A 23,672-nucleotide genomic window follows, 5' to 3' on the forward strand; every position below is an offset into this window, starting at 1 on the left:
GCAGGGGCGCAGAGTACCGTCCTTCTTCTTAACAAAAAAGAACCCCGCCCCGGCCGGAGAGGAAGAAGGCACTATGGTACCGGCGTCAAGAGACACAGATAAATAATCCTCGAGAGCCTTACGTTCGGGAGCCGGCAGAGAGTATAGTCTACCCCGAGGAGGAGTGGTCCCCGGAAGGAGATCAATACTACAATCATACGACCGGTGAGGAGGAAGGGAGTTGGCTCGGGACCGACTGAAGACCGTGCGCAGATCATGATATTCCTCCGGCACTCCTGTCAAATCGCCAGGTTCCTCCTGAGAAGTGGGGACAGAAGAAATGGGAGGGATGGCAGACATTAAACACTTCACATGACAAGAAACGTTCCAGGATAGGATAGAATTACTAGACCAATTAATAGAAGGATTATGACATACTAGCCAGGGATGACCCAAAACAACAGGTGTAAAAGGTGAACGAAAAATCAAAAAAGAAATAGTCTCACTGTGGTTACCAGATACTGTGAGAGTTAAAGGTAGTGTCTCAAATCTGATACTGGGAAGATGACTACCATCTAAGGCAAACATGGGCGTAGGCTTGTCTAACTGTCTGAAAGGAATGTCATGTTTCCGAGCCCATGCTTCGTCCATGAAACAACCCTCAGCCCCAGAGTCAATCAAGGCACTGCATGTAGCACCCGAACCGGTCCAGCGTAGATGGACCGACATAGTAGTACAGGATCTAGATGAAGAGACCTGAGTAGTAGCGCTCACCAGTAGCCCTCCGCTTACTGATGAGCTCTGGCCTTTACTGGACATGAATTGACAAAATGTCCATCAAATCCGCAATAGAGGCACAGGCGGTTGGTGATCCTCCGTTCCCTCTCCTTGGTCGAGATGCGAATACCTCCCAGCTGCATGGGCTCAGTCTCTGAGCCAGAGGAGGGAGATGGTTGCGATGCGGAGCAGGGAAACACCGTTGACGCGAGCTCTCTTCCACGAGCTTGGTGACGAAGATCTACCCGTCGTTCTATGCGGATGGCGAGAGCAATCAAAGAGTCCACACTGGAAGGAACCTCCCGAGAGAGAATCTCATCTTTGACCACTGCGTGGAGTCCCTCCAGAAAACGAGCGAGCAGCGCCGGCTCGTTCCAGTCACTAGAGGCAGCAAGAGTGCGAAACTCTATAGAGTAATCCGTTATGGATCGATCACCTTGGCATAGGGAAGCCAGGGCCCTAGAAGCCTCCCTACCAAAAACTGAACGGTCAAAAACCCGAATCATCTCCTCTTTAAAGTTCTGGTAATTGTTAGAACAATCAGCCCTTGCCTCCCAGATAGCTGTGCCCCACTCTCGAGCCCGGCCAGTAAGGAGTGAAATGACGTAAGCAACCCGAGCTCTCTCGCTAGAGTATGTGTTGGGTTGGAGAGAGAACACAATATCACACTGGGTGAGAAAGGAGCGGCACTCCGTGGGCTGCCCGGAGTAGCAAGGTGGGTTATTAACCCTAGGTTCCGGAGACTCGGCAGGCCAGGAAGTAACAGGTGGCACGAGACGAAGACTCTGGAACTGTCCAGAGAGGTCGGAAACCTGAGCGGCCAGGTTCTCCACGGCATGGCGAGCAGCAGACAATTCCTGCTCGTGTCTGCCGAGCATGGCTCCTTGGATCTCGACGGCAGTGTTACGAGCATCTGTAGTCGCTGGGTCCATTCCTTGGTCGGATCCTTCTGTTATGCAGGTGAATGAGGACCCAAAAGCGACTTAGCGAAAACAGAGTCTTTAATCCAGTAAAGTTACTTTACAAACAAAAGGCATAATACTACTCGTAATGACGAGAACAGACTGGAGACTTGATCAAGAACTGCAGGTTGCCTCGGGAAGGCACTTGAACGTAGCAGACTCAGACACCTGCTCACCACGCAGCATCTGAGGGAAACACGACACGACAGGGCAATACATAGACACAGCACGGTGAATAATAGACAAGGATCCGACAGGGCAGGAACGGAAAACAAGGAGAGAAATAGGGACTCTAATCAGGGAAAAGGATCGGGAACAGGTGTGGGAAGACTAAATGATTGATTAGGGGAATAGGAACAGCTGGGAGCAGGAACGGAACGATAGAGAGAAGAGAGAGCGAGAGAGTGAGAGAGGGAGGGGGAGAGAGAGGGATAGAAAGAGGGAAAGAACCTAATAAGACCAGCAGAGGGAAACGAATAGAAGGGGAAGCACAGGGACAAGACATGATAATCAATGACAAAACATGACAGTTCTGTGCTGAATATACTCAGCCTTTACAAAAGCTCCTGACTTCCGTTGTTCAGAGCTGTGCCGAGTACTTGATTGGAAGCGTGTTTCTATCACTCAGGAATCAAAGTGACACAAACAAATTTGCACCAGGGTGGTTGCCATGGATATGTGGCCCCTCTGAGCTTGTTGCAATTAGTTCTGAGCTTGTTGCGTCTTAGAGCCCCTGGCCAAAACAAAGCCACTAAATTGGTTAGATATACAGCAGCTTAGCTAGACCAGTTTGTACCACAATATGTGGCAGAGATGTCAAATTCACGAGTATGATTACATAATAAGCATTTAGAAACTACCGAAAATGGCATTTGTATCAATGAATTGCTGTACTCTTGTAATTCAACTAGTGAGTCACTTGAATTAACATGTATCCTTGTTTCACCCATAAGGATGTTCCCACCAAATTGGTGGCCAAGGCGGTGCCCTTACCCATGGCAGTGAGAGGCCATTGGTTCCTGAGCCCGCGGACAGAGTACTGTGTTGCTGTGCAGACAGCAGTAAGACAGGCAGATGGAGAGTACCTGGTGTCTGACTGGAGCCAGGTGGTCGAGTTCTGCACAGGGGGTATGGCTGCCAGATCCCTACATTTGTTTAAGTTACGTTTCTTTGTTTTTAAAGTGGCTTTGAGATTGTACTTGGTATGAAAAGCACTATATAAAATAAATCTATTATTGTTTTTATAGCAGCACAAAGGCCCGGCTCTAGCCTATAAGCAAGATTTAGTTGGGGGGCACCTCACCTCGCGGCAAAACATTTTAGTGGCACCCCTCTTGACGGTGAAGAGAAAAAACTCTGTTTTATAAGTACATTTCCTGCAATTCTACACATTTTGCCAAGGGGCGTAGAGAAAATGTTGCAGATTTACAGAACGTTTTCTGCAATTCCACACATTTTGCCATGGAACGGAGAGAGAACTTTTGCCATTTTAAAGTAATGACTTTTGCCATGTTTATCCAGCAGCACACCACCATACGTCCCACTGCTGGTTTGCTTCTGAAGCTAAGCAGGGTTGGTCCTGGTTGGGAGACCAGATACTGCTGGAATTGATGTTCGAGGGCCAGTAGGAGGCACTCTAGCTCAATGATTGGGGACATTGCTCTGTGTAGGGTGCCGTCTTTTCAATAAGACGTTAAACAGGTGTTCTGACTCTCTGTGGTCAATAAAGATCCAATGGCACTTATTGTAGACTAGGGGTGTTAACCCCGGTGTCCTGGCTAAATTCCCAATGTCAATCATACCATCATGGTCAACTAATCATCCACAGCATCCAATTGGCTCATTAATCTCCCCTCCTCTGCCCTGTAACTATTCCCCAAGTTGTTTCTGTAAATGAGAATGTGTTCTCAGTCAAGTTACCTGGTAAAATAAGGGTTAAACAAATAAAAATATGATCCGAGTGAGAATGACTAACAAAATCAATGGGGGCCCCATGGAGGTCAGGGCCCGTGGACCCATGCCCTGCGTGACTAGTCAATATTTGACCATGATTACTACAAGTTTATTACTACAAGTCAAAACATTGTTAGCTGACATGGCTAATTAAGTGACTGTCAGTGACTGACTTAACAAGAGAAAAACTGCTGATCCACAACCAAATTTAGAAAATGCACATGGTGTATTCTACTATTCTTACTCTCAATAATAAGTTGAGACCCAGACTGGGGTCCATATACACTACCATTCAAAAGTTTGGAGTCACTTAGATATGTCCTTGTTTTTTGAAAGAAAAGCTCTTTTTTTTGTCCATTAAAATAATTTCAAAATGATCAGAAATACAATGTAGACATTGTAAATGTTGTAAATGGCTATTGTAGCTAGAAACAGCTGATATTTAATGGAATATCTACATAGGCATACAGAGGCCCATTATCAGCAACCATCACTCCTGTGTTCCAATGACACGTTGTGTTAGCTAATCCATGTTTAAAAGGCTAATTGGTCATTAGAAAACCCTTTTGCAATTATGTTAGCACAGCTGAAACTGCTGTTCTAACTAAAGAAGCAATAAAACTGACCTTCTTTAGACTAGTTGAGTATTCAGAGCATCAGCATTTGTTGGTTCGATTACAGGCTCAAAATGGCCAGAAACAAATAACTTTCTTCTGAAACTGGTCAGTCTATTCTTGTTCTGAGAAATGAAGGCTATTCCATGCAAGAAATTACCAACAAACTGAAGATCTTGTACAACGCTGTGTAGTACACCCTTCACAGAACAGCACTAACTGGCGCCAAACAGAATGGAAAGAGTGGGAGAATCTGAAGATCTGGTACGACTCTGTGTACTACTCCCTTCTCAGAACAGCGCACACTGGCTCTAACCAGAATAGAAAGAGGAGTGGAAGGCCCCGGTGCACAACTGAGCAACAGTGGAGTCGCCTCTTCACTGTTGACGTTGAGACTGGTGTTTTGTGGGTACTATTTAATGAAGCTGCCAGTTGAGGACTTGTGAGCCGTCTGTGCATATATATACCAGTTGAAGCTGGTTGAGAGAATGCCAAGAGTGTACAAAGCTTTCATCAAGGCAAAGGGTGGCTACTTTGAAGAATCTCAAATATAAAATATATTTTGTTTGTTTAACACTTTTTTGGTTACTACATGATTCCATATGTGTTATTTCATAGTTTTGATGTCTTCACTATTATTCTACAATGTAGAAAAACCCTTGAATGAGTAGGTGTGTCCAAACTTTTGACTGGTACTGTGTATATACACAATTGAAGCCGGAGGTTTACATACACCTTAGCCAAATACATATAAACTTAGTTTTTCACAATTCCTGACATTTAATCCCAGTAAAAATTCCCTGTTTTAGGTCAGCTAGGATCATCACCTTATTATAAGAATGTGAAATGTCAGAATAATAGTTGAGAGAATTATTTATTTCAGCTTTAATTTATTTCATTCTTACATCCACTCAATTAGTATTTGGTAGCATTGCCATTCAATTGTTAAACTTGGGTCAAATGTTTTGGGTAGCCTTCCACAAGCTTCCCACAATAAGTTGGGTGAATTTTGTCCCATTCCTCCTGACAAAGCTGGTGTAACTGAGTCAGGTTTGTTAGCCTCCTTGCTCACACACGCTTTTTCAGTTCTGCCCCCCAAATTTGCTATGGGATGGAGGTCAGTGCTTTGTGATGGCCACTCCATTATGTTGACTTTGTTGTCCTTAAGCCATTTTGCCACAACTTTGGAAGTATGCTTGGGGTCATTGTCCATTTGGAAGACCCATTTGCGACCAAGCTTTAACTTCCTGACTGATGTCTTGAGATGTTGCTTCAATATATCCACATTATTTTCATTCCTTATGAAGCCATCTATTTTGTGAAGTGCACCAGTCCCTCCTGCAGCAAAGCACCCCCACAACATGATGCTGCCAAACCCGTGCTTCACGGTTGGGATGGTGTTCTTCGGCTTGCAAGCCTCCCCCTTTTCTTTCCAAACATAATGATGGTCATTATGGGAAATAGTTCTATTTTTGTTTCATCAGACCAGAGGACATTTCTCTAAAAAGTACGATCTTTGTCCCCATGTGCAGTTGCAAACCATAGTCTGGCTTTTTTATGGCGGGTTTGGAGCAGTGGCTTCTTCCTTGCTGAGCGGCCTTTCAGGTTATGTCGATATAAGACTCGTTTTACTGTGGATATAGATACATTTGTATCTGTTTCCTCCAGCATCTTCACAAGGTTCTTTGCTGTTGTTCTGGGATTGATTTGCACTTTTCGCTCCAAAGTATGTTCATCTCTAGGAGACAGAACGCTTCTCCTTCCTGAGCGGTATGATGGCTGCATGGTCCCATGGTGTTTATACTTGCATACTATTGTTTGTACAGACGAACGTGGTACATTCAGGTGTGGAAATTGCTCCCAAAATTATGTATTGAAGCAACATCTCAAAACATCAGTCAGGAAGCTAAAGCTTGGTCGCAAATGGGTTTTCCAAATGGACAATGACCCCAAGCATACTTCCAAAGTTGTGGGAAAATGACTTAAGGACAACAAAGTCAACGTATTGGAGTGGCCATCACAAAGCCCTGACCTCAATCCCATAGAGAATTTGTGGGCAGAACTGAAAAAGCGTGTGTGAGCAAGGAGGCCTACAAAACTGACCAAAAATGTGCCAAAATTCACCCAACTTATTGTGGGAAGCTTGTGGAAGGCTACCTGAAACGTTTGACCCAAACGTTTGACCCAAGTTAAACAATTTAAAGGCAATGCTACCAAATACTGAGTGTATGTAAACTTCTGACCCACTGAGAATGTGATGAGAGAAACCAAATCTGAAATCAATTTCTCTCTCTACTGTTATTCTGACATTTCACATTCTTAAAATGAAGTGGTGATCCAAACTGACCTAAGACGGGGCATTATTACTAGGATTAAATGTCAGGAATTGTAAAAACTGAGTTTATATGTATTTGGCTAACGTATATGTAAACTTCCGACTTCAACTGTATATACAGTATTACATACAGTATAACCAGCTTTAGAGTATAGATTCAATTGAATTTGCCCAAAAAAGGATTTGAAGCAGGAACTTCATAACTGACAGTTGTTGTTTGACACAGATTATGCCATGGACCACCTCAAACAGCTCCTTGGCAAGGCGAAGGGTTCTGCTGGAAGATTGCTAAGGTTCTCTGTATTTTATCGCAACCAGCACCCTGATTATTTTCAATATGTCAGGTCAGTTCCACACAATTCTCTGTAAATACACACAGGTATATATGGATGTGCTGTGAAGTTCAATAACAAAACTTACAAATGTTTCTCCTTTTCTGTTAGAACTGAGTGTGGGGGGCTGATGCGCCCAGCCATGAAAGACAATAGTGGAAGCCATGGCTCTCCTATCAACAGCAAACTGCAGGGAGTCTTCCTCAGCTGCAACACTGAGTTTGACACAGGTCTTCCTCCAAACGACTCCCCCTACGGCCCCCTGCGTTTCCAGATCCCGGCCGGGAACCTGCTGAATCGCAACACTAATCTTTACTTTGCTGACTTCTACTGTATGTACACAGCCTATCACTATGTGGTGTTGGTACTGGCCCCTGCTGGCTCAGAGGGGGATAACTTCTGCCGTAGTAGTCTCCCACTGCTGGACTTGACTGCCAACCCCTTCCTGACATACATCCCCTCTCAGAGGCAAGAGGAAGAGTCCTTGTTCTGCCACGCCAGTGATGTCATCCTGGAGGTGCTGTACACAGAGCCGATACATCTGGAGCAGGGCAGTGTGGTGAAGATCAGTGGCCACCACCAGATGAGCCAGACGACGGCCAACGCCAAGAAGGACCCCAGCTGCAAGGTGTGCAACATCAGTGTGGGCCGCTGAGAGAACGGGCTGGACTGACAGGCTTTAGAGAACACTGAGGATTTGTGTAGGCATAGCTGCAGATGTAGAGAAATGTGCAGAGCGATTTCATCTATCTCATAGTGTAAGGTAAAGTAACACAACTGGGACAGCCCATCTCTTGGGGTATGTGCATGCTGGCTGCCCCATCCCTCTCCGTCGCTACTAGTATTCAAAATCTCCAAAATGATCAATCATCATGTGGACCCAAAGAAAGGCACAATAGATTCTGGGCTTAGGGTTTGATACAGAGGACCATATGTTTGAGATCCTCCATTGCTAGAGGAAGCTGTGATGTACACATTGTGTAACACTGTATTTGTCAAATAACATTTCGTATGATATGTATGATATTTCAATTTTTTCCTTACAGTACCTGTTGGTCTTAGATGATTCCAATATTTCTTGTACGTTAAAACACACTGTCAACTGAATTACTATTTGAAAATGTTCAAACATTGTTATTGAGTCACTGCTTATGATAAGTGAATAATAAAGATTTGAATTGACTGTAGGATGTCATTTGGTCAAAAAGAAAATGCCCCAAACCAATGCCCACAACAGAGGTGTCATGGGTCCTGTGATCAGACATTACTAAACCATTTTCAGAGTGACACAATAGCTGTGAATCATGTACAGTGGTGCAAAAAGTACTCAATACTCATAGTTGAGTAAAAGTAAAGATACTTCAATAGAAAATGACTTAAGTGAAAGTCCCCCAGTAAAATAATACTTGAGTAAAAGTCTTAAAGTATTTTGTTGAAACATATAGTGGGGCAAAAAAGTATTTAGTCAGCCACCAATTGTGCAAGTTCTCCCACTTAAAATGATGAGAGAGGCCTGTAATTTTCATCATAGGTACACTTCAACGATGACAGACAAAATGAGAAAAGAAATCTAGAAAGTCACATAGTAGGATTTTTAATTTATTTATTTGCAAATTATGGTGGAAAATAAGTATTTGGTCACCTACAAACAAGCAAGATTTCTGTCTCGCACAGACCTGTAACTTCTTCTTTAAGAGGCTCCTCTGTCCTCCACTCGTTACCTGTATTAATGGCACCTGTTTGAACTTGTTATCAGTATGAAAGACACCTGTCCACAACCTCAAACAGTCACACTCCAAACTCCACTATGGCCAAGACCAAAGAGCTGTCAAAGGACACCAGAAACAAAATTGTAGACCTGCACCAGGCTGGGAAGACTGAATCTGCAATAGGTAAGCAGCTTGGTTTGAAGAAATAAACTGTGGGAGCAATTATTAGGAAAATGAAGACATACAAGACCACTGATAATCTCCCTCGATCTGGGGCTCCACGCAAGATCTCACCCCGTGGGGCCAAAATGATCACAAGAACGGTGAGCAAAAATCCCAGAACCACAAGGGGGACCTAGTGAATGACCTGCAGAGAGCTGGGACCAAAGTAACAAAGCCTACCATCAGTAACACACTACGCCGCCAGGGACTCAAATCCTGCAGTGCCAGATGTGTCCCCCTGCTTAAACCAGTACATGTCCAGGCCCATCTGAAGTTTGCTAGAGAGCATTTGGATGATCCAGAAGAAGATTGGGAGAATGTCATATGGTCAGATGAAACCAAAATATAACTTTTTGGTAAAAACTCAACTCGTCGTGTTTGGAGGACAAAGAATGCTGAGTTGCATCCAAAGAACACCATACCTACTGTGAAGCATGGGGGTGGAAACATCATGCTTTGGGGCAGTTTGTCTGCAAAGGGACCAGGACGACTGATCCGTGTAAAGGAAAGAATGAATGGGGCCATGTATCGTGAGATTTTGAGTGAAAACCTCCTTCCATCAGCAAGGGCATTGAAGATGAAACGAGGCTGGGTCTTTCAGCATGACAATGATCCCAAACACACCGCCCGGGCAACGAAGGAGTGGCTTCGTAAGAAGCATTTCAAGGTCCTTGAGTGGCCTAGCCAGTCTCCAGATCTCAACCCCATAGAAAATCTTTGGAGGGAGTTGAAAGTCGTGTTGCCCAGCAACAGCCGCAAAACATCACTGCTCTAGAGAAGCTCTGCATGGAGGAATGGGCCAAAATACCAGCAACAGTGTGTGAAAACCTTGTGAAGACTTACAGAAAACGTTTGACCTCTGTCATTGCCAACAAAGGGTATATAACAAAGTATTGAGATAGACTTTTGTCATTGACCAAATACTTATTTTCCACCATAATTTGCAAATAAATTCATTAAAAATCCTACAATGTGATTTGCACAATTGGTGGCTGTACTGTACTTAAGTACCAAAAGTAAATGTAGTTGTTAAAATATACTTAAGTATAAAAAGTAATAGTAAGAATAATTAAAAATTCCTTATATTAAGCAAACCAGACGGCACAATTTTCTTTATTTTTTACGGATAGCCAGGGTCACACCAACACTCAGACATCATTTAAAAACAAAGCATTTGTGTTTAGTGAGTCCGCCAGATCAGAGGCAGTAGGGATGACTTGGGATATTCACTTGACAAGTGTGCAAATTGGACCATTTTCTGTCCTGCTAAGCATTCAAAATGTAACGAGTACTTTGGATGTCAGGGAGAATGTATGGAGTAAAAATTATATAATTTTCTTTAGGATTGTACTGAAATAAAAGTGAAAGTTGTCAAAAATATAAAAATTTAAGTAAAGTGCCGTTTACCTCAAAAAATGACTTAAGTAGTTCTTTAAAGTATTTTTTACTTAAGTACTTTAGAACACTGGTCATCATGTACACAGGGATCCATTCTGAGTGGGCAGCATGACCAGTCACAGCTTGCCTCTGCCATCATTCCTTTTGTCTTTTAGTCGATAAGTAACGATATTGTGTATCTGGCTGTCTAGATCTATGGAAGGATAATACCACAGGAACAATACCGGATCCCTATAGCGTATGATACCAGGCTTTGGTCATGTGGGCATTAGAGAGTACAATACTGGGATAAGATTATCTCACTCTCTCCTGAGAGGGATCAAATTGTTCCAAGTTTAAAGTTTTATTAGTAGTATGTACACATGGTATACACCGTCCAACTAAATGCTTACTTGCTGGTTCCTTGTCGACAATGCAATAATAAGAAATAATAAAATATAAGAATACAAACATAAAGTACATGGCTCAGTAGAATAGAATAAACATTTGAGCTTAAGTATAATACAGGAACGCACAATTTATATATAGTCCAATATTCACAAGTGTTTTGGGGAAGGGGGGATTGAATTGCATTGCACACTGACAGAAGTATAGAAGACTAGAAAATAGCAGGCTTTCCCCCCAGCCATGTTGGAAATATTGCAAATAAAAAAGTTTTCAATGATTGTTTAAAACGGAATAAGCAGAGAGCCATCTCCAATACTATTCTATTCAAATTACTTTTATTCCAGAAAACAAGCAGCACACCCTGTGAAAAATATGAAAATCCACATAATTCAAACATAAATAGTTTATTTAATAAGCTGATAAGATGTAGTGCAGTAGCCAGGTCTTTTTCACATTTTAGCATATTAAAGTTCACCTTGGGGTCTAAACAGAAATATTACTGTGAGGTTCAGAGTAATCTAGTGCAGTCTTTCTGTTGTCCAGATTATGCCCCAGTGTGCCTTAGACTTGTCAGAGACAAAGATGCTGTAATTCTGTCCATTGTTATTTTCCCAGAATGGGGTGCTGTACCTATCAGGTAGATAAGACACACATCATTCTATATTTTCATCTAGGAGCTTGGGCAGGGTGATGTCAAATTCAAATGTCTGTGTCAGGTACACCATAGCTTTCCTTCAGGAAATCACAGGGCACTTCTTGGTGGCTGTGCCAAGAGTCAAAGGTGATTGGGATGCACACAGCACTCTGAAAGCTCAGGTTCTTCATACGGACTGTTCCGTGTAGGGCCAGTGCAATCACACTGCAGTTCTCCAGGAGAACCATGCCCTCCTTCAGCCTGGCACGGAAACACAGGAAGTCTGCAGAGGGCTGTGGGAAGCCCATATGCAGCCTGCTCTCTTCACTGAAATTCCTGACGGTGCAGTTCGAACCACCCTCTGTCGTTTCCTGGTCCCTTTCTGGACGTGATGGCTGTGGGTACATCCAGTGCTCCATCTCAGAGAAGACATTGACTGCTGTTAGGGACAACCCTTTTGAGTCTTAGCCTTGACTTCATCCTCACCAGTCTCCTGTGTGTGTAGGGCTTAGGCTGCTCTGGGAGAGTTGCTCTGGCACAGGGGCTCTGATGCAGGGTCTCAGGTGGTTCAGAGAGGATGCACAAAAGAGCTGACACAGGGGTGAACACTGGCTCCAGCACAGCCTTACGGCAATGTCCAGAGGTCCCACAGCCTTTCAGCAATGTCCTGAGGTCCCCCAGCCTTACGGCAATGTCCGTAGTGTCAGGTTCATCATAATGATTGGGTCAAGGAGCAGCGTGCTCCTAATAAATAAACTCACCAAACAAAAACAGAAGAAAAACTAAATGTGACGTTCTGGTCTGCTCACAGTCAGCGACACAAGAACAAAATCTATTCCTTTTTTATGTCTCTATTTTGGTTTGGTCAGGGCATGAGTTGGGGTGGGCATTCTATGTTTTTCATTCTATGTTTTGGTCTGTGTGTTGTATTTCTGTGTTTGGCCTGGTATGGTTCCCAATCAGAGGCAGCTGTCAATCATTGTCTCTGATTGAGAACCATACTTAGGTAGTCTGTTCCCACCTGTGTTTGTGGGTAGTTGTTTTATGTTTTTGTATTCTGTACCAGACAGAACTGTTTTGGTTTCGTTCATTGTCTTTTGTTGTTTTTTTCATTCAGTGTTCAATTCATAAATACAGATGACCATGTACCACGCTGCACCTTGGTCCTCACCTTCTTCAACCCACAACAGCCGTTACATCATCCCACAAAACACAAAGGGGAAATGGCTGCCTAAATATGATCCCCAATCAGAGACAACGAAAAACAGCTGCCTCTGATTGGGAAACATACCAGGCCAACATAGAAATATAAATCACCTAGATGACCCACCCTAGTTACACCCCGACCTAACCAGCATAGAGAATTAAAATCTTTCTATGGTCAGGATGTGACACAGAGATCCCACAGCCTGACAGCAATGTCCAGAGGTCCCGCAGCCTTACAGCAATGTCCAGAGGTCCCACCGCCTTACAGCAATATCCAGAGGTCCCACAGACTGAGGCATGGACTGATCACCAAACATTCATAATTAATACCCTATGAAGGATAAAGATGAAAGGCAATACAAAAGAACAATCTTCTACAGATTCATGATAAATCATTAACATCAAGATAATATAATAATTATTCTGTTGTTAGAATGACACTATAAAATACAGCAATTAGTGATTGACATTCCGATTTTAGAATTTGCTAAAAATATATATTTTTAAGACTTTTAATTAGAAAAAACATCAGACGTTTCATGAAGCAGCCTTGGACCTATATATGGTGAGTTAAAAACAGTAATTGCAACAGTCAATCTAAAAACACTGTAATTTAAGGTTTATTCAAAAAAGTCCAATCTCTCACTTCACTCCTTCCTGGTCCTGCACTGTGAACCTAGTTTCAGTAGTGCCTGCCACTATATACCTCCTTAATCATCATGACATCTCATGTATCCAATGTTCTTGACTCTCCTGACCAATGAAATTAACTTCCTTATCATTCTTAGCCAATAGTGATGAGTTTTATGACTAATTTACAGAACAGCAGCTTAGGTTTCCAATTAGTGACAGATTTTCAGGTGAATATTCTAGAATCCGCATAAATAAAATATGAAAGTTTTCCCACCAGTGGTGTGTTTTCACCAAATGGACATATCGTGGATAAAAATCAGTGTGTGACAACATAGTGCACACAAAATGTACCTTTTCTCTTAAGTTTTCATGTACCGACTAAAAATCTAAAGTTCAATGTGTTTCCATCGCATCAATTCTAACGATAGTTTGTCCCGAAACCTGTTGCGTTAAATAACAAATATGACTACTCTGGACTTGGCATTTTGCGTTCTAGCCAACAGTTTGCAGATACCGTGCGAGTAGGCTAGTGTACATGAAATTATTATCGATAAGAGTGAGAATATTTGTATTTGTCAAATGCAGTCAAGCATCCATGTCACCAGAATAAGACCTTTGATATTTATTGGAAAGGAGTATCAAGACCACTGTGCACTTTCACCACCCTGTGAAGTTCATCCTCATTTATTTCATCCACAGCCTAATAAACTGCATGGTTTCCCAAATTGTAGTGGGAAGACCACACACCATATCAAATCAAATCAAATTTTATTTGTCACATGCCGAATACAACAGGTGTAGGCATTACAGTGAAATGCTTACTTACAAGCCCTTAACCAACAATGCAGTTTTAAGAAAAACAAGTGTTAAGTAAAACATTTATAAGTAAAAGTAAAACATTTATAAGTAAAACATAAAAAATGTAAGTAACAAATAATTAAAGAGCAGCAGTAAAATAACAGTAGCGAGGCTATATACAGAGGGTACCGGTACAGAGTCACCGGTTAGTCGAGGTAATTGAGGTAACATGTACACTACCGTTCAAATGTTTGGGGTCATTTAGACATGTCCTTGTTTTTGAAAGAAAATGATTTTTTTTGTTCGTCAAAATAACATAAAATTGATCAGAAATACAGGGTAGACAGCAGCATAGCCTAGTGGTTAGAGCGTTGGACGAGTGACCCAAAGGTTGCAAAATCGAATCCCCGAACTGACATGGTAGAAGATCTGTCGTTCTGCCCATGAACAAGGCAGGTAACCCACTGTTCCTAGACCATCATTGAAAGTAAGAATTTGTTCTTAACTGACTTGCCTAATTAAATAAAGCTCAGAAAATATGTTGTAAATTACTATTGTAGCTGGAAACAGCTGATTTTCAATGGAATATCTACAGTGGGGCAAAAAAGTATTTAGTCAGCCACCAATTGTGCATGTTCTCCCACTTAAAAAGATGAGAGAGGCCTGTAATTTTCATCATAGGTACACTTCAACTATGACGGACAAAATGAGAAAAAGAAATCCAGAAAATCACATTGTAGGATTTTTAATGAATTTATTTGCAAATTATGGTGGAAAATAGGTATTTGGTCACCTACGAACAAGCAAGATTTCTGGCTCTCACAGACCTGTAACTTCTTCTTTAAGAGGCCACTCGTTAGCTGTATTAATGGCACCTGTTTGAACTTGTTATCAGTATGAAAGACACCTGTCCACAACCTCAAACAGTCACACTCCAAACTCCACTATGGCCAAGACCAAAGAGCTGTCAAAGGACACCAGAAACAAAATTGTAGACCTGCACCAGGCTGGGAAGACTGAATGTGCAATAGGTAAGCAGCTTGGTTTGAAGAAATAAACTGTGGGAGCAATTATTAGGAAAATGAAGACATACAAGACCACTGATAATCTCCCTCGATCTGGGGCTCCACACAAGATCTCACCCCGTGGGGCCAAAATGATCACAAGAACGTTGAGCAAAAATCCCAGAACCACAAGGGGGACCTAGTGAATGACCTGCAGAGAGCTGGGACCAAAGTAACAAAGCCTACCATCAGTAACACACTACGCCGCCAGGGACTCAAATCCTGCAGTGCCAGATGTGTCCCCCTGCTTAAACCAGTACATGTCCAGGCCCATCTGAAGTTTGCTAGAGAGCATTTGGATGATCCAGAAGATTGGGAGAATGTCATATGGTCAGATGAAACCAAAATATAACTTTTTGGTAAAAACTCAACTCGTCGTGTTTGGAGGACAAAGAATGCTGAGTTGCATCCAAAGAACACCATACCTACTGTGAAGCATGGGGGTGGAAACATCATGCTTTGGGGCTGTTTGTCTGCAAAGGGACCAGGACGACTGATCCGTGTAAAGGAAAGAATGAATGGGGCCATGTATCGTGAGATTTTGAGTGAAAACCTCCTTCCATAAGCAAGGGCATTGAAGATGAAACGTGGCTGGGTCTTTCAGCATGACAATGATCCCAAACACACCGCCCGGGCAACGAAGGAGTGGCTTCGTAAGAAGCATTTCAAGGTCCTTGAGTGGCCTAGCCAGTCTCCAGATCTCAGCCCCATAGAAAATCTTTGGAGGGAGTTGAAAGTCGTGTTGCCCAGCAACAGCCCCAAAACATCACTGCTCTAGAGGAGCTCTGCATGGAGGAATGGGCCAAAATACCAGCAACAGTGTGTGAAAACCTTGTGAAGACTTACAGAAATCGTTTGACCTCTGTCATTGCCAACAAAGGGTATATAACATAAGTATTGAGATAGACTTTTGTCATTGACCAAATACTTATTTTCCACCATAATTTGCAAATAAATTCATTATAAATCCTACAATGTGATTTTCTGGACTTTTTTCTTCTCATTTTGTCTGTCATAGTTGAAGTGTACCTGTGGAAATTACAGGCCTCTCTCATCTTTTTAAGTGGGAGAACTTACACAATTGGTGGCTGACTAAATACTTTTTGCCCCACTGTATATGCAACTGCACAGGTCAGGTTTCCAGATGAGATGTTGTGGCATATACTACACCAGGTAGCTAAAATCTGTCTGGAAGACCATGAGCTCACTGATTTGGCAATGTGTGTGAGCCCTTCTCTTTCAGCTGTTAAACTTGGTAACTCAAGTCAACCTATCATTATTATGATCAAATTATTCAGTATTTTAAGGACATCATTCCAGCCACGCCACCCTGGTATGACTTATAGCAAGGTTCCCCAACTGAATTTGGCCTGCGAGTGGTTTTATTTGGCCACCTAAGTCTTCTGGGGAAAAAAATAAAATAAATGCATTTTTTGTGGAATTTGTATTGTTGGACATAAGACTGTAAAACCCACAGGAAAATTTTAACTTAAGAAATCTGTTACCAAGTATTCCCATGTATAACAGAGAGACGTGATTGTATGCAAACGTAAGCAAGGTTAGAAATTATTCTGTTTTAGTCAAACATATCTGATTTGGCTTCTTGCAGTCAATTTGCAGTCTACAAATGATTTGTAATTAGGTTTTCCGGTTCCCCGACCATCCTGTCATGAAAAAAACGGACCGCGGCTGAATCTATTTGATGATCCCTGGCTCATAGTATTAAAGTTTAATAGTTCAACTGGTGATGTAATGAAAATATTACTTTTGAAATGCTTCAGAAAAAACAAATGATGCAACACACTACCTTCCTATAAAAAAACACTATGTCTATCTCTTCAGAAGGTTTTGCTTAGGGACATATCATTTCCCCAACAAAACTCTCACGCACACAGTATTACTCAATGACCTAGTTATTTAGAAGAGGATGAGCTGCAGTTCTCCATACTGTGACGCTGATGCAATTACAACCCTTGGTTGATTATCTTTCCAATGAGCCATAAAGAACCCTGAGCTGATGATATTGAGTCAACCAGATGTAGCCTAATAACCGGAAAAACCATGACTACTAAAAACTGAGATATTAAACCTGACCCATTCTAACTTGCATCACCTTCAGTTCATATTTAATCACAAGCATTTAAGCCCTGCAATATCAGCATTAATGGCAACGTATGATTCAATATTTGTCCAAATATAGTGGGTGAAACTACAGTGCCTTTTAGAAAGTATTCACACCCCTTGAATTTTTCCATATTTTGTTGTGCTACAGCCTGCATTTAAAATGGATTAAATTTAGCTTTTGGTCACTGGCCTACACACAATAATACCCCATAATCTCAAAGTGAAATTATGTTTTTGGAAAAGCTGAAATTGAGTCAATAAATATTAAACCCTTTGTTATGACAAGCATAAATAATCTCAATTTAAAAAATTATGAAACATGCAACAATTTCAAAGATGTTACTGAGTTTCAGTTCATATTAGGAACTCAGTCCATTTAAATAAATAAATTAGGCCTTGATCTATGGATTTGATATGACTGGGAATACAGATATGCATCTGTTGGTCACAGATACCTTAAAAAAATAGGTATGGGCGTGAATCAGAAAATCAGTCAGTATCTGGTGTGACCACCTTTTGCCTCATGCAGCGCGACACATCTCCTTTGCATAGAGTTGATCAGGCTGTTGATTGTGGCCTGTGGAATGTTGTTTCACTCATCTTCAATGACTGTGCGAAGTTGCTGGATATTGGCGGGAACTGGAACACGCTGTCGTACACGTTGATCCACAGCATCCCAAACATGCTCAATTGGTGATATGTCTGATGAGTATGCAGGCCATGGAAGAACTAGGACATTTTCAGCTTTCAGGAATTGTGTACAGATCCTTGAGACATGGGGCTGTGCATTATCATGCTGAGGCATGAGGTGATGGCTGCAGATGAATGGCACATTCCTGCAGTCCGCATGCCAATTGTACACTCCCTCAAATTTTTAGTTCCTGAAGGTACTGTACAGTACATAATTTGTATGTGCATGACCTTTCATAAATGATCACACAACAGATGTTTTTACTGATGCATAGAAAGAGAGGGATTCTGGGTGTCATTGGATGTGTGTAAGATTAATGCATATAATGATGCAGGCGTGTTCTTCTCACCTACAAACAGCTTGTGTCTTTGTGGACCGTTGGTGCACAGCTTATGGCTGATCAACCATTAGGGGGCAACGTGAGACAAGGTCCTATTCCTAAAGACTTAACCTCTTAAATGCAGCTGAAAATGTATTCTACGTAATCCCCAAAAGTAATGATTTATCATGAGAGGGCCATACACAATAACACTGCATACTCCAAGAAAGGTTCAAATCTCACCTTTCTGGTAAAAATAGTTAGGTGTAGTCAGTTGAGGGCACAAGCTCAAATACACAGTACAAATATGATACATTTCCTATTCCACAAAACTGTATGCATAAGACTTGAAATGACTTGTACTTTTTCTAACTATAGTATAACTGTAAAAGACATATTTATATATTTAGTGTTAGAGAAAGTGTACATATTTTCTAAACGTCTGACCCCATCATTGTGAACATCGCAGAGCTCTAGCTTGGCTTCCAGAACTTGTTAGGAACTCACCTTTCATCTCATATTAATCTTGTCCATCTATGACAAACAGAAATCTATGAATTACTTTAGATTGCTGGCAATAAATCGACTTCTGAATGTGCTACAGAGACTAATCCACTCTCCTGCTGCGTTACGATGTAAGGATTCCAGGAATATGCATTGTTAGTGGCTGTGACTTAGGGTTCAGGCAGGAGTTGACAGTCGGAAGACCAAATTAAATGTTAAGAGGGATATCCTAGCTTCAAGTGGTGTCAGATTTCTTATCATGCTTCACAAAGGCAGAAGAGACACTCCTATGCGTGAGAATCAGGGCTACCGCTCAATGCAAGCCATTTTGTGTCCACATTGTGATTTAAGCGATCGGAACCGGCACCAGAAACACACAGGTCCCCAAAACAGGGGACTTGACATCGTACCATGGAGTCAAAGTATTAATATCAGTCTGTCTACAAACATAAATCTACATCTTCATTTCTATTGGTCTAAGCAATTCACACACCCAGATTTGAAATAGACCAGATCATAAGACCAAGGCAGCAACAGCACGCTAAATACAAATTCATGTATGGCAATGGCATGCTTGCACCGTGGTTGGAAAGCAAGAGTATTCTCACATATAATTGCAAATGGCAATTATATGTGTACACTGTACATGACCACTGAGATATTCTCTACACCATTCAAATCACATTTATTGTACAAGCAACAAACACACTCCCTATATTTGTTTGTGCCACTCAACCTTATAATGTACATGTAGATAACATGATTGTATTCCTGTCATCCTCAAGTCTCTCTCACTTATAGCCTCCTATATATCCAATGATCACCATTACAACTCAAAGCAGGCTTCATGTGAGAGATATGAGTGTCCTCAGGTACGTAAATCAGTAACATATTTAAAAGACATTCCAGTTTATGCCCGGCCTCTGAAGAGTTAGTAGTCCACAAATAACACCCATATAGCCCTCCTCAATGTACTTCAATCAATATAGGCAATGTTCAATGAAGGGAGTCAGTGTTCCTCTGGTCATCAGCCATCACAAGTGGGACTGAACAAAGGACAGAGGGACCTAAAACTGACCAAATAGAGTATGCCTATGTTGTTACAGAGACAGATCTGCAAACGTGCTAACATAATATACTGCCTGTTGTGTTGCAGTTCAGAGGCAAATTGCCTCATTGTTGTGTTGGTAATGCTGCCAAGAGACCATGTTCAGGGCAAAAAGCAAAGGCTAAAAATTAAAATGATGACAGTACAAAGCAGTCTATTACATAAGATTTGGATTGGAATCATGCACACTCCAACATATTTTAAAAACACAGTATGGATGTGTGTGTGTGTCATAGATTAGATATGAGGGAAATCAGTGTGGCCTATTAGTTGAGTACCTTGACAGTTAAATTAGCTGTACTGCTCCACTTGAAACCAGAGGTGCTATAGTGCGATACCGCATCAGATGCTGAGAACCCTCGTCAAGATCCACAACATACTCTCTGAAAGAAAATGGACAAAAAAATGTCAAATAGTGAAAGACCAGGAATATAAATAAATAACAAAACAATGTCTGTGGAGTACGCTGGTATATTCTTGCAGATAGTAACAGTAAATAGAAAACACATATACAGTTGCTTGCAAAAGTATTCACCCCCCTTTTGCATTTTTCCTATTTATTGCCTTACAACCTGGAATTAAAATAGATTTTTGGGGGGTATGTATCATTTGATTTACACAACATGCCTACCACTTTGAAGTATTTGTTATTGTGAAACAGAAAACTTGAGCGTACAGAAAGTCAATACTTTGTAGACACCTTTTGTAGCAATTACAGCTGCAAGTGTCTTGGGGTATGTCTTTATAAGCTAGCTACTGGGATTTTTGCCCATTCTTCAAGGCAAAACTGCTCCAGCTCCTTCAAGTTAGATGGGTTCCACTGGGATTTTGCCCATTCTTCAAGGCAAAACTGCTCCAGCTCCTACAAGTTAGATGGGTTCCACTGGTGTACAGCAATCTTTAAGTCATACCACAGATTCTCAATTGAATTGAGGTCTGGGCTTTGACTAGGCTATTCCAAGACATTTAAACATTTCCCCTTAAATCACTCACATGTTGCATTAGCAGTATACTTAGGATCATTGTCCTGCTAGAAGGTGAACCTCCGTCCCAGTCTCAAATCTCTGGAAGACTGAAACAGGTTCCCCTCAAGAATTTCCCTGTATTTAGCACCATCCATCATTCCTTCAATTCTGACCAGTTTCCCAGACCCTGCCGATGAAAAACATCCCCACAGCATGATGCTGCCACCACCATGCTTCACCGTGTGGATGGTATTCTTGGGGTGATGAGAGGTGTTGGGTTTGCACCAGACATAGCATTTTCTTTGATGGCCATATGATTAGGGAGTCTCCCACATGCCTTTTGGCGAACACCAAACGTGTTGGCTTATTTTTTTTCTTTAAACAATGGCTGTTTTTCTGGCCACTCTTCCATAAAGCCCAGCTCTGCGGAGTGTACGGCTTAAAGTGGTCCTATGGACAGATACTCCAATCTCTGCTGTGGAGCTTTGCAGCTCCTTCAGGGTTATCTTTGGTCTCTTTGTTGACACTGATTAATACCCTCCTTGCCTGGTCTTTGAGTTTTGGTGGGACGGCCCTCTCTTGGTAGGTTTGTTGTGGTACCATATTCTTAAAAAATAATCATATTTGATTTAAAAATGGTGCTCCGTGGGATGTTCAAAGTTTCAGATTGTTTTTATAACCCAACACTGATCTGTACTTCTCCACAACCTTGTCTATGACCTGTGTGGAGAGCTCCGTGGTCTTCATGGTGCCGCTTCCTTGGTGGTGCCCCTTGCTTAGTGGTGTTGCAGACTCTGGGGCCATTCAGAACAGGTGTGTATATATATATATATATATATATATATATATATATACTGAGATCATGTGACAGATCATGTGACACTTAAATAAATTCCACCTGTGTGCAATCTAACTAATTATGTGAGTTCTGAAGGTAATTGGTTGCACCAGATCTTATTTAGGGGTTACATAGCAAAGGGAGTGAATACATATGCATGCACCACTTCAGTTGTTTATTTTATTAATTTAAAATTATATATTTTTTCTGAAACAAGTAATTTTTTCATTTCACTTCACCAATTGACTACTTTGTGTATGTCCAGTAAATTAAATCCAAATAAAAATCTATTTAAATTACAGGTTGTAATGCAACAAAATAGGAAAAATGCCAAGGGGGATGCATACTTTGGCAAGGCACTGAATACAGACATATTCTGCCACATATGCTGCATAAATAACATCCAAATCATGACTTTATTCTTGAATCTTGATAGTTTGTCATCAAAATGAGATAGTAGTAAGCCTTTCCAAATGAAAATGGAGCTGCTCTCGTGAAGCTGTAGCACCCATCAATCAGTCCAATGCTCATATGTGATACTGTACCTCTGGTCGTCTGTCTCAGGTTCCACCAAGATGTTTTCCTGCCTCTCCCTCACACGCAGGAACACAAAGGAGTCCAGACAGGGCTCTGGTACTGGGTACACACCATTACACATGGGAGTTAATCATGTGGCATGTGAATACAATGCTTCCATCCATGCACATTAAACATTATGCCACTGATATTTTTTACAAGCAGCCCATCAGAATATTGTTTATAGTAAATAATACCTTGCCAGGCCTCACCTGCTTTTAGCATATCCACTGTCTGTAGATTTGGGGGCATGTGTTTCAGAGCTACAGCCTTCAGATAGGTCTCTGTGTTGGCCAAATATCTGAATGGAAGAGATGGAACACAGCACATACGATAGTAATAATGGAAGTAAATAAGACATTCAAAACAACGCACAGACTTTCGTCCAGCTACAGTCATGATAACCACAAACGGCAACGTCAACAAAACACTCACTCTTTGGCAAAGGCAAACTCCTCTGGAGACAGGAACGAAGCATCTCCCTCCGCTCGAGATTTCTCTTTCTCCAGGACATGAGGGAAAAACTTCTCAATCTACATAGGTAACAAAGGACCAGAGAGAACGGTGTCAGTCCGAGCGTTGATTTATAGTCCCTCTCATAAGAACATCATCAAACACCATGCTGGGATGTTGTTACCTTTTGGAGGCGAGAGCGGAGGTAGCTGCTGAGGACATAGCGAATCCTGTCAATCTCCATGCGGTGGACACTGGCTTTCATATCACCCTTCCTAACCCGCTGCAGATTGGCCTCCTGTCAACAGAATCACACAAGGTAGTAGTCCTGTTATTATTACTGGAACCTTCATGCTCACAGAGACACCACCATTTACCATGTGAGTCAGCTGCTCCATCACACACTCCACCCTCTCTGACTTGTTCTCCAGAAGCTCAGGAGAGAACTTCTCATTCAGCCAAGCCTGGGGACAGAGGAGCACACACACACGCACACACACACTTTATGATAGAGTAGCAGCAGTGACAAGGTCTTTTTTTGTATTGACAGGATCTGTGCATTGCAAACCATGTGTGTCTGGCTACAGTATAGTGAACATTGCTAGCTAGCTAGTTAGTTATCTACCTCTTCCAGTTTCCTAATCAGTTCCGATGGAGTCATCACATCTTCTTGGCCGTCATCTCCTCCGCTCATGTCGCTGGCATCATGATCATCAGACATCGCATCCGACATAATTGCTCTTCAGCCGACTAGCTTAGTCTACAATAATTATTCAACGGCAGACTAGAAAACGTCGGTACTCTGCTGAACTACGCAGAATGTTAACATTCTACATTACAACTACAAATAACAATACTGTAAAGCTCGATTTCGACAGCACAACACAGAAACAACAAACAAAACCACAAACTTCCGGTTAAAGTTCGCGCCAACGGAATACAACGCGTGAAGGCGTCGGAGACATTCAAACGTGCGCAACAAACGCGCAGTGTTTGGTTTACGCCTACAGTAAATACAATACACGTATTATTTGCAAAACTATGTTTATTTCAGCTCTGGCATTGCCCTGTGCTAGGGACATTTATGAAAT

General features: G+C 41.8%; 3 protein-coding genes across 10 annotated transcripts in view; 1 reads left to right on the forward strand and 2 right to left on the reverse strand.

Moving 5' to 3' along the window:
• LOC124036304 (phytanoyl-CoA hydroxylase-interacting protein-like) overlaps window positions 1-8,134 on the forward strand; it is a 25,113-nt gene extending 16,979 nt beyond the window's left edge. For all 4 annotated transcript variants that reach the window (XM_046350719.1, XM_046350715.1, XM_046350716.1 and 1 more), the window contains exons 3-5: window positions 2,672-2,846; window positions 6,847-6,964; window positions 7,064-8,134. In XM_046350719.1, coding sequence (XP_046206675.1) covers window positions 2,672-2,846; window positions 6,847-6,964; window positions 7,064-7,607 — 837 coding nt within the window. In that variant the 3' untranslated portion in view covers window positions 7,608-8,134. The remainder of the gene's footprint in view (window positions 1-2,671; window positions 2,847-6,846; window positions 6,965-7,063) is intronic.
• Window positions 1,857-23,514, reverse strand: LOC124036305 (DNA replication complex GINS protein SLD5-like). Of its 5 annotated transcripts, none has more exons than XM_046350722.1 (8): window positions 23,207-23,514; window positions 22,959-23,045; window positions 22,766-22,879; window positions 22,564-22,661; window positions 22,341-22,429; window positions 22,098-22,188; window positions 20,028-20,132; window positions 1,857-1,904 (listed from the first exon to the last, which is right to left on the reverse strand). In XM_046350722.1, the coding sequence occupies exons 1-7, from the start codon at window positions 23,312-23,314 to the stop codon at window positions 20,036-20,038; spliced, it is 684 nt and encodes a 227-aa protein (XP_046206678.1). In that variant the 5' UTR covers window positions 23,315-23,514; the 3' UTR covers window positions 1,857-1,904; window positions 20,028-20,035. The 5 variants fall into 5 exon arrangements, with proteins under 5 accessions (XP_046206678.1, XP_046206679.1, XP_046206680.1 ...); XM_046350723.1 differs by lacking the exon at window positions 1,857-1,904 and adding an exon at window positions 12,314-12,839; XM_046350724.1 differs by lacking the exon at window positions 1,857-1,904 and adding an exon at window positions 17,804-18,671.
• On the reverse strand, window positions 11,057-12,247 carry LOC124036306 (protein phosphatase 1 regulatory subunit 3C-B-like). The gene has a single exon (XM_046350725.1). It carries the CDS (start codon window positions 11,719-11,721, stop codon window positions 11,368-11,370), a length of 354 nt encoding a protein of 117 aa, XP_046206681.1. The 5' UTR covers window positions 11,722-12,247; the 3' UTR covers window positions 11,057-11,367.
• Window positions 23,515-23,672: the final 158 nt, after the last annotated feature.

This window comes from Oncorhynchus gorbuscha, linkage group LG05 (assembly GCF_021184085.1).
Source record: "Oncorhynchus gorbuscha isolate QuinsamMale2020 ecotype Even-year linkage group LG05, OgorEven_v1.0, whole genome shotgun sequence".
NCBI lineage: Eukaryota > Metazoa > Chordata > Actinopteri > Salmoniformes > Salmonidae > Oncorhynchus > Oncorhynchus gorbuscha.